Raw genomic sequence first — 16,581 nt, forward strand, 5'->3', positions numbered from 1 at the left:
GAGGCGCCTGGCAGAGCCTCGCGTGCCACCTCCCGACCACCCCGGGAAGCTTTGGCAACTGCACCCGGGGCAGGAGCGGCAGGCGAGAGCGGGCGCGCACCCCCCCCCCCCCCCCCCCCGCGAGTGGCCCTTCTCAGTCGCCCCCGCGCCGGCCGGGCAGGTGCGGGTGCGCACGGATTGCGGCTCCAGCCCCGGCGTAGGAGGGCGGGGAAGGGTGTGCTAAGGTCGGCGCAGGAGCCTCGCGCGGACCCGTGCGCCACGCGCCTCGCAGCGGCGACTCAGCTCCCTGGGCTCGTGGGGGCGCAGTGTTCTAGAGCTTCGGCGGCTCTCCGCGGCCCCTCTCTCCGGCCAGGGCCGGTCCTGCCTGCCCCCCGCCCCGCCCCCTCCCACACACATACCTCCTCGCCTCTCCCCGGAGCTCCTTTAGGATCTGCTGGCGCTCAGGTCCGGACAGTCCTGGACTGCTTCCCGGAGAAGGCAGCCCCGGGCACAGCGCCCTCGGAGCCGCCGGCGCCGGCCCGGCTCCCTCTGGGATCCCAGCAGCTGCTTCTCCTTCTTCGGCTCCGGGACTCGCAGGGCTCAGCCTCCCTGGGCGAGGGGTCCCTCGGAAACCTGCCGCGTTGGGGACGCCGCCCGGACACGGCTGGACTGCCAGGACCCACCTCGCCTGCGGGAGACGCGCCCCTCGCCACCCTCCAGGCGCCGCGGAACTTGGAGAGGTTCTAGAGCATCGGCGCCCAAGTTCCTCCGGACATGAATCAGACAGCGGGAGCCTCCAACAACGTCAGGTGTCCCCCGGGGGGGAAGAGCCACAAGGTAAGAGACCCACGACGGCGGGACTGGCGCGGGACCTGGCGAGCAGGTGGCGGCTGCAGTTGGCGGGCGAGTGGACGCGCTGCTTTGCGGATTCCGAGCCGCCGAGCCCTCCTCCGCCGGGGAGGGGGTCCTTGAGTCCAGTCGGTGGACGCGGCGCGGGGCGGGTTGGGAGGATGGACTGTGTTTAGTCGACCCCGGGCCGACGCCAGGCTCTGCAGGTGCCCCTGCTCCGGGCTGCCCGGGGCTCGGCCGGCCAGCTCGCTGGCAGAAACCGCCGTTTCCCGGGATTACCGGGTTTTCAGGGAGCGGGAGAGGTCGGCGAGGGGCGGGGAGGCAGGGCCCGTGACCCCCTGGGCCCGAGCTTCCTCTTCAGGGCTTGGCCAGGGCGCACGCTCTGGTTGGTGTCAGAGACACGTGCTTAATTAACTTGAATGGGCCGGTGCGTGCCTGGGATGATTTCCAGGAAATGACTGATGTTCTGAGAAAATAGGGCGGGCCCGGACCCGAGGAGCCTCCAGAACCTCTCGAGTAGCCCAGAGCCAGAGGGACATGCCTCGGGGAGCATCCCTTTCTGCGCGCAGAGGAGCGGATCCCCGCAGAGGTCTGGGTTCCACCTGGGTCAGGTGCCCCACGCAGCCTTACCTGGCCATGGTCAGTGGTGCTCTTCGCCGCCTTGCACGTCTGTCCTCGCCTCGGGTTGTGTTGGTTTGCAGGGAAATTCCTTACCTGGGTTCCATAGAGAAGCTGTGCAGGCGTCTGTGTATCAAATGTGCTTTAAGCATATTTTGGAGTATTGCTAATTTTTTTTTTTAATGGGAAGAAGGCAAGGACTTTAGATCTTAGAGTGGATGTGTAGCCGGAATCTGTGCGCTGAGCTTTGGTCTTGTGTTTGCTCCACCTGGTTTTGCTTCTACATTGTTCTATGCAGAGAGCAGCATGTGTGTTTATGAGTGTGTTGTTAAGAGATGGTTCCCACTAACATCTCTTTGTTGTGGTTTGGCTGTATGTGAAGTTGGAGGGAGTAACGATATTAGATTCATCTGGTGGATAAAGGGACTCTTGGTCTGTTGAGTTACATAAGATAAGGCTTTAGGACTGAATACTTTTATTTCAATTAAGGGATAACCAGCATTTTCTACACCATTCGGGCCTGGGTGAAACATATGAATCAGCAAGTCATATCTTGATCTCTGTTCTCATTAACTATGATTCAGGTAGTTACACTTTTCAATTTATTTAATATCCTTAGGAAATGCCTTTTTAATATGGGATAGCTGGTATTATAAGACTTTTTTATTAAAAATAAGAAAGTTTAACTCATCAGTGACTATGTGGTAGAGACATTCAGAAGATCATTTGGTAATTTCTTTTAAAAAAAAAATGCCTTCAGTTCCAATGGTAAAGTGGCTTCTTGGCAATACTGCAGGGTATTGACACTCATAAAACTTTGCAGGAGGTGTTCAAACACACAGCAACAATTTAGAAGGTACTAGAAAACCGTTAGTCATAAGTTAGGCATCTCCCTGTCCCTCTAGCAGGTGTCTAACAAATACTTTGTCCATATTAATTCAATAAACAGTTATCATCAGTCATTTGTATGGTGGCAAATTCCAGCTAAGTTCCATGAACCCAAATATGAGTTTAGATCTTCACTCTCTAGAACACAGCTCTAGTCATAACCACTTTTCATGCTTTAGAGTCTTTGATGGCCCCCACTGCCTAATATGACATTATGATTATCCATCTGCTGGGGGAAAAAAAAATTCCGGTCCTCTTCCTCCAAGAAGAATTCAGTTAAACTGTAGTTTGCCTCTGCCATTTGTAGATTGTATAATCTCTGGTGGCTTGTCTTGAAGGTTGCGGCAGTGAAAGGCAGGGCTCGGATGGAGTATTGGTGAATGTTTTGAAGAGAATGAGGGGCACGTAGAGAGCAGGGGTTGACAGTCGACACTGGAAAGTCCTGGACAGACGACATGAGACTCAATAGTTATAATAAAACATCAAACACTAACATCAGTTTATTTAGTTGTAGGTTTGAAGTGAGTTTGTTTCCGTTTTCTGTGCTGCTGGGAGGGTTCATCTCCTTCGACTTCTTGGGAGGAAGAGCCTCAAGCTCCCAGGCAGGCTCTTCTGTTGGACTGCCCTTTGTGTTATCCATTTACTGATTACTGTCACCGTCATTTCTACTTGGCAGTTTGTTCCTGTCTTCCTCTTTTAAGGGGTGGCTACTCAGCGGTTGAGTTTAGCCAGACTGAGATGTGTTATTTGCCTCCAGGTTCCTTCTCAAACGCTGACCCCCCAGAACTGGGAAAAGAGAGGTCCTTCTTGTAGCTTCCTTGCTCCTGACTGGGTGGGGGGGGGGGTGGTCATCGACATGTGCTAACAGCTGCTAAGGACCACAGGGGGACCAATCCGACAGCAATCCCTGGTCTGGGCAGGAGCCAGTGGTCCTGAGGCGGGAGCTCTAGGAGTGCCGGTCACCTGGGACGGGGAAAGGAAAAGGTGCCCATGGGATGGCACCGTCTCACCCACCCCAGGCTGGTCTGGTGCTGGGCCCCATGAGCATATCCATCAAGCACCCGGCAAGCACCAGTCAACAGCTACGGTTGTTCTAAATACTTGTGGGAGGCCTGACATTTGGGTGCAGCCCACAGACCCACAGAGCAGCCTACTTGGGGTGGTTCTGCAGGGGCGGGGGTCTGCCTCCATGGGGGCGGGGCTCTGCGTCCACAGGGGCGGGGCTCTGCATCCATGGGGCGGGGCTTGGTGACTTCCACCAGCTCTATTCGGATACTTTTTGGAAAGTCACTAAGTACCAGACTCTTTTGCTTTTTTTTTTTTTTTTTTTTAAAGATACAAGTGGTATACACTTTATGATACTAATTACATAGAAATACACATGAAGAGAAAAGACAGTAAGGAACTCTACCAAACTGGTAACTGTGATCAGCTCAAAACCAGGAGACAGAGTGATTCTTACTCAATACTCATAATGTACTGTGGATTTTTTTTTTTTTTTTGAGTGCTGAATGAACATATTTTGCAGTAGTATTACTAAATGGTGTGCACATGTAAAATGTTGGTTTTGAAAACTTACATACCCATTGCAGCAGCCTTTCTGGCAACAGGGACCGGTTTCTTGGAAGACAGTTTTTCAGGTATGGGGGTGGGTGATGGTTTCAGCATGATTCTAGTGCATTGCATTTATTGTGCACTGTATCTCTATTATTATCACAACAGCACAACATCAAACCTTCAGGCATCAGATCCCAGAGATTGGAGATGCCTGTACCATTGTACGAGGGACTTATCAAACTCCAGTATAACCTCTATGGAAGGAAGAGCTGCAGCTTTATTATTTACACAAGATGTTTGCATCTCTTTTTCATTGTCTAAAGGATACTAAAGTCTTCTGTGGTAAAAGGGGAGGTTACTGATAAGTCTCAGTGTTGCAGAATGGACAACTTAAACTTTAACATGCAGTTGTTCAACTATATTCCAAAATTATTCTGCAATTTGTTGTTTAAAATTTTTCCCTCGTTTTAACTTCTTACTTCATAGCACTAATTTTTCGTCACTGCTGTTTGAAACATAAGAAGAGTGGTACCTAGATGTGCCTGCTCGATGCTGGGTGAGCATCTTCAGGCCTGTAGGGCAGCCTCGCATTCTGTTTTCTGACCTTCTCACTGGAGTATTACATTTCCAATGTCATGAATATTTAAAGGAAAATAAATTTTATATTGAAAAAATTTTTATTGACACGAACTAGATACAGTATTATATCTAAAGCTCTAATCTTGATTGCTTTATGCTGGGCAATGCTATAATTGTTGAGGGAAGTTATCACGAGGATGTGACTTCTGGTTCCACTGCAGTGGAACCCTCAGCCTGGCCCGCCCCCCACCCCCCATTCCCACAGTGGGAGCCTTTTCAAAGATGCAGGCTTGAGAGAGAGAGGTGATTTTGAGACCACCTGGCCTGAATGATTGGACCCAGTAAGGCCTCTCTGTAAGTCTGAAGATGCTGGTGGGTGGGTGTAGAGATCCTGCTGGTCTTAGGGTCACCCAAGTTCTAAGTCCCCTTGCTTATTAAAACTGCCACCTGCTGATCTGAAGTGACCTGCCTCTTTCTGGGGTCTCTCCCCGCCGTCCGTGTACAGGAGTAGGTTTCAGGTTACACCCCCCCAAAGCTGCTGAGAGTTTGAACCAACAATAATCCAAGCATGAAAAGTTTCTTTTTGATGAACTTAGCTTCTTACTTCCCATCCATGTCTACTTTCTACTCCTAGTGCTTACTTCATGGCAAGACAGGGATGGCAAAGATGTGGCCTGTGGGTTTAGTTCAGCTTGGGTCTTTGTCACCTTCCCTTTAGGGCATTAGAGAAAAAAAAGACTCAGCTGAAAGTATTTTAGTTCAATAGGAATCCATTTTGCATAATTATGCTAGCTAGAGCCAACCTGCATTTTTACTTTGTCTTTAGTCTTAAAAATATTTTCTGCTGGTTATAGAATTCTGAGTGGGTAAGATTTTGGTTTCTCTTCAGCACTTTGAAGGTGGCGTTAGCTGAATTCTGGTCTCATTTTTTTTTCTACTGAGACATGACTAGTCATTTGATTCATTGGTGTCTGGGTGTGAGGTGCCGTTTTTATGTCTGCTGTCAGGATTTTCTCTTTCTCTAGGGTTTTCAGTGTTTGGGTGTTACGTGCCTGGGCATGATTCCCCTCCTGTGTGTCCTGCTACGGGGTCATAGATCATCTTGAATGTTTAAATTCACCACAGTTGGGAATATCGCAGCCATTGTTTCTTCGAGTGTTTTGTTTTTTCTTTTTTTGTCTGTCCTATTCTTAATTTGTCGGGATGGCAATTACACGTATGTTAGACTCTTTATCTCATTCTGCAGATGTTTGTTTTTCCTCTCTCATCTTCAGATACAGTCGCTTCTTTCGCTGCTTTCACTCTGTGCCCTGTGTTCTCCATGTGACTGCATTTTCAGTGGTTTACTCCAGATGCTGTGTTCTCCATTCTAGAATTCCCCCCTTTGTTCTGTTTCCCTCCGCTTAGATTTGCTGTCTCTTCATTTGCTGTGTGAGGGCCATTTTCCTTTAATTAATGGGCCTCATTATAATCTCAGCTTTAAAATCCTTGCTTTCTAACGTCTGGGCTGTCTTGGGACTGATCTGTGTTGCTTGTGCTGCTTTGTTGAGGATGGGTCACGTTTTCGTGTTTCTTTTTATGTTGAATCACTTTCAATTTTAGCTTGACCTTGTGAATGTTGGGTGGAGACGCTGGATTCTCCCTAAAGTGGGCAATTAAGTGAACAGCCACTTACCTGTACTGTGCTCTGTTATCCTTATCTAGTTCAGCTTGAATCCCCCTAGTATTCACATGGCTGGGGTGGGGGGCAGCCAGCCGTTGGGCAGCACTTATGCACAGAATTTGAGACTCTCCCACTGGTTTTGCTAATTCTAGAATCTCCCCCCCCCCCCCACTTTCTACCTGAAGTAGTTGCCGCAGACCTTTTCCCCGAAGATCTGCTCACTTTGGGTTGCTCTCGAGTGCCTTCAGACTGTGTTTGCTTTGCATTTTGACAGCTGTATGTGTGAAGCTGCTTTGCCCCGACTTTAACTCAGCTATTGTTGGCACTGGGACTCCCCATGTCTTTCCCATCAATCAATTCAGTGCCCAGACCTCAGAATCAGTGGTTTGGGGGACCTCACCTACTGGAAGCCCTAGAATCAGTGGCATCAAATTTCTCACTAGACTTACTCCTAACTTTATTTTTTATAAATTTTCAGTACCCAACTTAATGTTCCTCTGCACTTTGGAACCACATTCAGGAAAGAAGGGTCAACCAATGCCATTCCTGCCAGTGTTGCTGTTCCCTCCTATCTCCTCCTCCCCAAGACTGGTTAAATCTTTGTGAACCTCTCTTCTTGTTGAGTCTCATTTTGTGTTTGTTTTTTTTTTTTTCCATTTCCTCTTCTGTCACTTTTTCCTCTTCTTGCTTTCCTTTTCCCGATGTATGTTCTCCAAAATTCACATTTTGATCAATCATACCCTGTTACATCTAAAGGTTCTCATTTGATCCTTTTTTTCCCCTTTCACACACACACACACACACACACACGCCCAATTTAATGATCTCCCCTCTCCAAGATAACACCTATTTCTTCCCCCCTCTTTCCTGCCCCTTCCTGTTTAGATCTGGGAGCTTCCCTTCACAAGGCATTTCACCCACTTTCCAAGCTTTTCCTCAGTCTACACTTTGGAGTTAAGTACCTCCTCCTTTTGGCGGGTGAGAAGATTTCCCTCCTGGATTTGAGGACACAGCTGAATCACCAGCTTCCTCTCTGTGGGCAGCCTCCCTAATGGTTAGATCAACCATGACTCACAAGCTGCTCTGGGCATCAGAGACACACACGAAGCTTGTGAATTGTGATTTATCGCTGTCATAACTTGGTTCACGTCCTGCCTTTTCTCCTCCGTCACACATTCTACTTCGTGACCACTGTCCCTGTGCTGGGACCAAGCATATCCCAGAGCTAGACTTCAGCTGAGAAGGAGTCCATCGTGACTCCTGCTTGTCGGATCGCTCCAGCTTGTCTTTTGGCTTGAATTTCATGATCCCTGGGCCTACCAGGACCTCCGCAGATAGCTTTTACTGAGTTCCCAGCTTCCCTGATGCTGACGCTGACAGATATCCGTCATCCTCTGCAGGAGTGCCTGGTTCCTCCCTTCAGAGGGAATCCTCTGAACTTTATTTTATTTATGCATTTATTTATTCTGTTGAAGCATAGTTGATTTAATGTGTAGTGTTAATTTTTAGATTACAGCAAAGTGATTCAGTTATACATACGTGCACATTCTTTTTCATATTCTTTTCCATTATGGTTTATCACAGGGTGTCTAACAGAGTTCCCTGTGCTATATGGTAGGATCTCGTTGTTTATCCATTTTGTATGTACTAGTTTGCATCCGCTAAACCCAAACTCCCAATCCATCCCTCCCCCATCCTCCTCCCCTTTGGCCGCTCTTAGTCTCTTCTCTACATCTGTGAGTCTGTTTCATTATGAGTTCATTTGCTTCATATTTTAGATTCCACATTATAAGTGATATCTTATGGTATTTATCTTTCTTTCTGAGTTTGACTTGCCAATCATAGTTCTTTAATATTTATTTATTTTTATTTATTTATTCATTTGATTGCACTGGGTCTTAGTTTCAGCAAGTGGGACCTAGTTCCCTGACCAGGGATCAAACTCTGGTCCACTACATTGAGATCACTAAGTCTTAGCTATAGGACCACCAGGGAAGTCCTGCCAACCATAGGTCTTCATGCTAAATAAGTGGCTTCCTTTTTAGGTTGGTAATTACTGAAAGAAATAGGAAAGAAAACCCATATAAATAAAAAAATGTAAATTCTTTTTACTGCCCAGAATCTAAATCATGCTGGAGAATTTTAAAAAGTTTAATGGGATGCATAAAACATAAATTGCTTTAATGACTTCCAGGATATTAGTGAAAATCTATTTATGTTATTTTGGTTATACATTTTATTGATTCTTAAAATTTTAATTGTCCTCGTTTTCTCAGTAAAATGCATAAAACAAATATAAGCTCATGCATAAGTTAAATTTCCAGGAACAGAGGGCAGTAAATGAGAAGTAATTGTTTTTCTGGTCTAAATCTAACATGTTGGATTGTTCAAATTATTTAAGTCCAAAGCTGGACCTCAAGTGCAGTGTTTTGATAATCTCACATCTTATATCTTGTAGACCCCAAATCTGGTACTATTTTTGACTAAGGGCCTAGAAATCTGTGTTCAGTCAACAGAGGTGAAGGAAATTTATCTAACACTTTGCTCATCCCCTCCCCACACTCTTAGGGCCTTAGAAAGTTTGCATTGTCTTCATGACACACAGTTTTAATGCCGTCTCAGTATCTCCATCGTCCTTCTTAATTTTTTTTAAGTTTAATTAGAACAATTTTTACTGAAGTCTAGTTGATTTACAGTGTTGTGTTCATTTCAGGTGCACAGTAAAGTGATTTAGTTATACATCCTCTTTCATTATAGGTTTTTCACAAGAGATTGGATTAGTTCCCTGTGTTGTTCAGTAGGTCCTCTTGCCTGTCTACTTTGTATACTGTAATGTGTATCTATGAATCCCAGACTTCTTTTTTTAAAACAAAATATTCAAATGCAATATTGAGAGGGCATTAGATATTTAGAGATTACTAGATAATTAAAATGATATCTGAATGTGATGTCACAAAATGTGGATGCAACAGAGCAAGTTTGTATTTTTAAATTTTATTTTTCATAAAATAGAAAATGAAGATGCAGGGGACCTTTCTTAAAATCATCTCAAACGTACAAGCTCAGATGTGGAAAAACCCCTTTGGTGAAGGATTATTTACTGAGAAAGCATGGAAATAAGGGAAAAGGAGGAAGACTGGACCTCACAGTTGGTTGAGCTATGCCTTCTGTGTGGACTGAGTTACGGGGAAGTTACTGAAGCTCCTTGGGCCTTTTTTTTTTTTAATGTAAAAACTGAGGACATACACTAGGCTTCTGAGCCCCACCAAGCTCTTAACTGCAACTATTCCATCCCCAGAAAGAGCCATAAGCAAGGTGGTTTGCCATTATTAAGGCATTCCCAGGTGCAGAAATCAAAGGCAATTCTGTAATAAAATATACTCAATGGAAACTCTAAACCAGTGGGAGTCCTTCACACTTTAGTATAAAAGCAAACACATACTATGAATATCTGACATAAAACTGAGGCCAGAATCAACAATTCGGGGTGCTTTCTCCCTCCTTCCACTTTTCTTATTTTTTTCCTGAATGTTAGCTTATTTCACCTTCATAACAGCCACTAAGGTAGATACATGAGTTTTTATTTCTTTTTTTTTTTTAACTGAGGAAATGGAGGTCCATGATTATATGCAAATCATTTGTGGCCCCAGGGGTGGTAAACTGAAGAAAATGTATTCAAAAATGTATTCAAACTGAAAACATATAAATAATAAATAGTACTGAATTTGTTTACTTGGTAGCTTCAACCTGTGTTTCTTTCAACCCTGAAGTCTACCTGTTCCTTTATTTATATATTTTGTGGGCATTGGATTGCTTGCCTATGATACTTAGGGAAAAAAAAAAAGAAACTGATGCTACTTTTATTAATGAGATAGGATCTTCACAGATGAGCCAGGAAACAACAGAATACAATACCAGGGGGTGTTAAAAACGAGTAAGGCTGCCTTGTGGGATTGCAGCTGGTCAGAGCAGAGAGTGCTCAGTGAAGTTCATGGGGGGAGGCAGAGATGTTGCTGACTGCCCTTCCCACGGGCCCTGCAGTCATAGAAAGTGCACAGAGACTCGAGGCTCCATGAACAGACTTGCTCGCTTTCCAGATAGATAGCTGTGATCTTTGGCAACTCAGGGACCTGTAGAGTTCTGATAGACAGGTATTATGTAACATTGTCTGTATTGGCTCCTGGTGCTTTTTATTTGTGACCCCTGAGAATAGATTCCGGTTCTTCCCAGTAGAGGAATTGTGCTTAATTTCCTCTGTGTAATAGTCAGGAGCCTGAGAAATCATCAAAAGGGACCTGATATTAAAAAAAAACCAACAACAATACAGCAGTGGATATCATCTCCCACGCTGTATCAAGCTTTTGGGGGTGCCGCAACATTTCTTTCTTAATTCACTCTTCAGCTGCCAGCTGGACACGTGTGTAACAGAGATGCTATTCATTGCTTCCTGGGCCGTTTATGGTCAGTGAGAGGAGACCCCTGCCCACAGCCTCTGCTGTCCTGTTTAAAACAGAGGACTCAGCCTTCTCCTGAACACAGCTGTTCAGACCGGGACTGACCAACGTCCTCCCACAGAAGAAATCTGCAGAGTGAGCTGAGCCAATCAAACCCTTTCTTGGCAATTTTGAAGTGAGAGACACAGAGACGCCCATCAGGGGACAGAAGTCCCCTGTGTAAGAGCACATAGACAGCCGTGTGCAGTCGTGAGATGCTAAGGATGTCTGGTGGGAGAAAGAAAGGAGCGCAGCAGAGGTGACAGAAGTGGTAAGACTCAGCGGGTCTGGCCTCACCTTCGGACTTCCGGGTTACAGTTCACAGGAAGCCTGTCTTTATTGTCATTTTTGTTGCTGTTCATTCGCTCAGTCATATCTGACTCTTTGCAACCCCATGGACTGCAGCACGCCAGGCTTCCTTGTCCTTCGCTGTCTCCCAGAGTTTGCTCAAACTCATGTCCATCGAGTCAGTGATGCCATCCAACCATCTCGTCCTCTGTTACCCCCTTCCCTTCCTTCCCTCAGTCTTTCCCAGCATCAGGGTCTTTTCCAGTGAGTCGGCTCTTCGCATCAGGGGGCCAAGATTTTGGAGCTTCAGCTTCAGCATCAGTCCTTCCAATGAATATTCAGGATTGATTTCCTTTAGGGTTGACTGGTTTGATCTCCTTGCAGTCCAGGGGACTCTCAAGCGTTCTCCAGCACCACAATTTGAGCCTGTCTCTATGCCCCTATATTTCCTTTTAGGCTCCTTCTGCTTTCTGAGATGTACTACTAGGTAAAATTGATAGAAAATAAAATCTGAAATTTCTAGCAAGATTTCCCATGTTCATTCCGTCTCTCCACTCCTACCAAATAGAATTGTTTTGGAGGAACAGACTTTTTGCTAAACTTCTTTGCATTCTTGCTTTATATCTCAAGAGACACAAGTGAGGGAAAAGAAGTCACTGAATTGCTTTCTAAGCAGGAGTGGGAGTGATGGCTACGTTCCAGGTTATTATTGGATAGAGCTCGCCAAGAGCTGAATTTATCAGAAAAATGGAGGGTATCTGTGAGGCTTTGTGGCAAGAGATAAAAGGGAACAAGACAGAAAAAGATGATGTTGCTGGCGGCCAGGAGCTGTACATTGGGGAATGGAATAGAAATGTTGGGTGTTGTATCTCCCTTTTCAGAGAAGCGGCAAGAAAAATCTCTGGGCTCACTGATGGGCTGCATGGCTAGACATGGGCTTTCTGCGGCAACTGGAGTTGGGTCTTTTGATGTAACTTTGAATATAGGTTCAAGGTGAGGGCAGGACAAGGTCTCAAAGGCACTGGGGGGCCCAGAAAATCTAGATTACCTCCACAATATATTTGTTATTTTTTCACTTTGTTTTTTAATTTGAGCTACTTTCAGGGGTTTCTATATTTTTTTCAGTCCAATGAGCTCTAACAAAAATGGTGTGGCATCTGTAAATCACGGGGTGGCGGGCAGGGTTCAGTAAACGTGAGACCTGATCTCTTTTTGCAGTGAATGCTCAGTGTTCCTCTGACTGCGTCGATGACTCTTGGGATCATCAGGAGACAAACTTATTGGTTTTTTCTAATGTGTCTTTGAAACAAGTTTTGACTGGTTGGTACCCAGATTTGTGAAGCTATTTAGCCTTTTCTGTGTTCTTTAGTATTACAGATGAGTGTGAGTGTGTGTTAGTGGCTCAGTCATGTCTGACTCTTTGTGACGCCATGGACTGGGGCCCACCAGGCTCCTCTATCCATGGGATTCTCCAGGCAAGGATACTGGAGTGGGTTGCCATTCCCTTCTCCAGGGGACCTTCCCAACCCAGGGATCAAACCTGGGTCTCACACATTACAGGCAGACTCTTTACCATCTGAGCCACTAGGGAAGACTGTTATTATAGGTAGTGTGATTTAGAGTTAAAATGCCCATTGTTGTTAGTCGCTCAGTTGTGTCCGACTCTTTGAGACCCCGTGGACTGTAGCCCACCAGGCTCCTCTGTTCATGGGATTCTCCAGACAAGAATCCTGGAGCGGGTAGCCGTTTCCTACTCCAGGGAATCTTCCTGACCCAGGGATTGAACCCATGTCTTCTGCATTGGCAGGCAGATTCCTCTTGTCTGAGCCACCAGGCAAGCCCTTAAAATGCCCAGGCCGGTCTTCTATAGGAAGGTTAACTCTAGAATTCATGCAGAGATAGGCTCCGCCTCCCTCCCAGGTTGACCTGCTTCAGGTCTGCAAGCCTGCGGCGGGGAGGGCGGGGGGCTTCTCCGTGCTTCCTTCCTGGCGCATTTCTTCCTCTTCCCCCGCACCCACCAGTCCCCGTTTGTTGTTTCGCCGTGGTTGAGTTCAGGCAGAGAAGGAATGGGGGGAAAGGCAGAGTGAATATTGCCCAGGTTGCCCTGCATGTGGCATATGCACAAAACTGATCCTTTTGGTTTTTTTCCTGGAGACCTTTCAGGGTGTTTTCATGGGATGCGCTCACACAGGATACGGACAGGTGACTGCAGCATCTTCCCGGCCGTGACACCATCTCCACCCTCATGCTTCCTGGGGTCACCCTAAGCTAGGTGCTTTGCTCTGTTGGGTGGGGCCCCTGGCTGAGTGGCCCGTGGCTTCTGCCTCCCCCGTGGTCCGTTTCTGGTCCATGAGAAGCACTGCGTGTCCCATCACTGCTACCGTCTCAGCTTGCTCCCTCTCTTCCCGTCAGCTGTCTGAGAGGCACTCTGGTTTCTGCTTCCTGGTTTTAAGTTTGGCCTGGTAGGATCTGGGTACCACTGCTTATGCTTCCGAGGCCCCCGTTCCAAGCTCCCCGAGGGGCGCTCTGTGCTCAGAGGTGACCTGCCGCTTTCCTTTTCCTCGTCTGGTTGTACATCCTCCTCCACCAGAAAGGTGGAGGTGTCGGAGGACCCCACCAGGGCTCTGGATTGGCCGTGTCCTTTCAGGTGGTCATGTCCTCTCAGGTGATGGCTGTTGTGTGCCTCCGAAGTTCAAGCCCCTCATATCATTTCCTAGACTACTCATCTAACAGACCCTTTAGGCTGTGCCTGCTGATCACCATTACCGTTCTGAACTTCTGGTGCTTCAGTTGAGACTGAAGATCCTGTTAAGCTTGGTTCTCTTTCTGCTTGGGCTGGTAAGACCACTGGTCAGTGGGTCATGTGCATCCATGGAGAGTGCTGTCTCAACTCAGGGTGCGCATTGATTGGAAGGACAGATCTTGGCTTATGTGACTAAAAGGATTCATGGGGTTTCTGCCGGGCAGTGGAGGACACAGGCTTGGCTTGAGCCTGCGCTTTATCTAAGGAGCACAGGCATATTCTCGAAAAGTGGAAAGTGTCTGTTTTCTTTATTCTGGAGGTTGCCTGCGCACTCATGTGTATCCAAGGAAAGTAGCAGTCCTTGACTAGCTTGCTCACCCTTCCTGCTAAAGTCCCTCTGCTGTGGTGCTTCTCAATCCTTCCTGTGCACACTCCTCAATTAGGAGTTCTTGTAAGAACACATATTCTGGGAATCCCCTGGTGGTCCAGGGGCTAAGGCTCCAGGCTCCCAATGCAGGGGGCCCGGGCTCAATCTCTGGTCAGGGAACTAGATCCTGCACGCCTCAGTGAAGGTCAGAGCTCCTGTGTGCTGCAGCTAAGACCTGTTGCAGTCAAATAAATGAATGTTTTTTAAAATGCATGTTCTGACTGAGTAGTTTGAGGGTGGACCCCAAGATCTGCATTTCTTAGAAAGCCCTCCAATGAAACTATTGCTACTTATGCTTAGAGCACACTTGTTTTGTATATAGGCCTGGTCCAGCAGCCAGAAATTAAAACACACTTGCTTCTTGGAAGGAAACTATGATAAACCTAGATAGCATATTAAAAAGCGGAGACATCACTTTGCTGACAAAGGTCCATCTAGTCAAAGCCATGGCTTCTCCAGTAGTCATGTATGGATGTGAAAGATGGACCATAAAGAAAGCTGAGCGCCAAGAATTGATGCTTTTGAACTGTGGTGTTGGAGAAGACTCTTGAGAGTCCCTTGGATGCAAGGATCAATCAATGAATTCTAAGGGAAATCAACCCTGAATAGTCATTGGAATGACTGATGCTGAAGCTGAATCTCCAGTATTTTGGCCACCTGATGCATAGAGCCTACTTATTGGAAAAGACCTTGATGCTAGAAAGATTGAGGGCAGGAGGAGAAGGGGACAACAGAGGATGAGATGGTTAGATAACATCACCAATTCAATGGGAATGGATTTGAGCAAATGCCAGGAGATAGTGAAGGACAGGGAAGCCTAGTGTGCTGCGGTTCATGGCATCACAAAGAGTCGGACAGAACTTAGTGATGGAACAACAAGAACAGCTGGTCCAGCATCTTGGGTCAGCTGTCCACTTCAGATGCCGTCTTCTTTGCCTTTGCTCTGGTGTTCTCTCTCCCGGAGCACCCTCTGAGCAGCAAGGCCCCACTGCTCTCCTGAGTAACACTGATACAGCCCATATCACAGGATGCCTTTGGTTATGTAGTTGTGACAAATCATTGGAAGCCTTTCTGCTTTGGAAAGGCTTGGTCATAGTTTGCATTTAATGGTCCCTCATTTCTTCGGTCCATGGTTAGAAAATCTGGTGCCATTCATTTGGAAAGGAGGATTGAAACAGGCAAGAAGAGGATGGGCTTCATATTGTCAGCTGTGCCCTCAACAGCTCTGTGGCCATCACCATGGGATTGGCATTTCCAGAGTTTAACCACTTTTATTAGAGTTTTTTATTCAGATGGGCTCCAAGGGCCTAGAGAATAGTAATATTTTAAGTCTATTTTATGCTTATCTACTCAACTATCCTGGACTTCCCATGTGGCTCAGTGATGTAGAATCCACTTGCCATGCAGGAGACCTGGGGTCAAGCCCTGGGTGGGGAAGATTCCCTGGAGAACGAAATGGCAACCTACTCCAGTATTCTTGCCTGGAGAATCCCATGGACAGAGGAGCCTGGTGGGCTACAGTCCATGGGGTTGCAGAGAGTCGGACATGACTTAGCAACTAAAGAACAACAATTGAACTTTATTACTAAAAACCTTGGGAACCATCTCTGCATTTTTGCATCTATTTTTATTTGTGGAACAGGAGCTAGAATTTTGCCCTTAGTTCGTGGTCAAGAAATATTTGTGATGATGCTGAAGAACTTTGGTGATAGGAGAGTGGATCCAAATACTGAGGAATCCACTGGCTTTTTAAAAATGTATTTAGCAAATCCTTATTGCTGAATGATGTTGACTTTCTAAGTGAAAATAGTAAATCCCATTGTATTCATGTATGCTGAGTTTCTCATCTCTGACTTTGACAAGGACTAAGAGAGGCAACGCTTCCAAAATCCAATTGGATCAGTAGAGCAGAGGAGTTATAAACTTTATCATTATAAAAGAATGAATTTTTTTCTTTTTTAAAAAAATGGGCCAAGAAATACAGGCAAAGAAAACCTGTGTTTCCTTGCTCACACGTTTTGGTGATTCTACATCAATAAAATTGTGTTCTCTTTGAGTTATAGTTCACCAGGACATTATCAAAATCACTTCATCTTTCTAAATAGTTGCTATATATTTTAAAATAGCTATTTGAATTCTAGCCACGTCAGAATCCACTTAATAATTTGCAGAGTGCTTCATGGAGCTCTGAGCTGTCCCATCACACACTCTCCTGGGCTGTAGAGCTGTAAGTTGAGGACAGTCAAGAAAATGACTGATGGAAAAGGCAAAATGACCCAGTCTCAGTCTGTAAATTGCATATTATTACAAACAAGGAAATGTCACCATGACATTTAGTAGCTGGAAAAGAGGAGTGAGGAGGGGTTGAGCAGGAGTTGTAAATAAGCTTGTGAAGTCTAGAGATTCCTTCTTGGTACCTCCTCTGGCCGTACTGAGTCAAGTGTTTCCCTTTATTCAGGAGAACAGAAAGTACCCATTGTTCATCTCCCCGCTGAAT

General features: G+C 46.2%; 1 protein-coding gene across 1 annotated transcript in view; it reads left to right on the forward strand.

The window, feature by feature from the left end:
- The first annotated feature begins 437 nt into the window (after nucleotides 1–437).
- Nucleotides 438–16,581, forward strand: part of DPP6 (dipeptidyl peptidase like 6) — a 1,059,086-nt gene continuing 1,042,942 nt past the window's right edge. The window contains exon 1 of the mRNA XM_043463957.1: nucleotides 438–816. Coding sequence (XP_043319892.1) covers nucleotides 754–816 — 63 coding nt within the window. The 5' untranslated portion in view covers nucleotides 438–753. The remainder of the gene's footprint in view (nucleotides 817–16,581) is intronic.

The sequence above is a fragment of the Cervus canadensis genome, chromosome 3 (genome assembly GCF_019320065.1).
Source record: "Cervus canadensis isolate Bull #8, Minnesota chromosome 3, ASM1932006v1, whole genome shotgun sequence".
Lineage (NCBI taxonomy): Eukaryota > Metazoa > Chordata > Mammalia > Artiodactyla > Cervidae > Cervus > Cervus canadensis.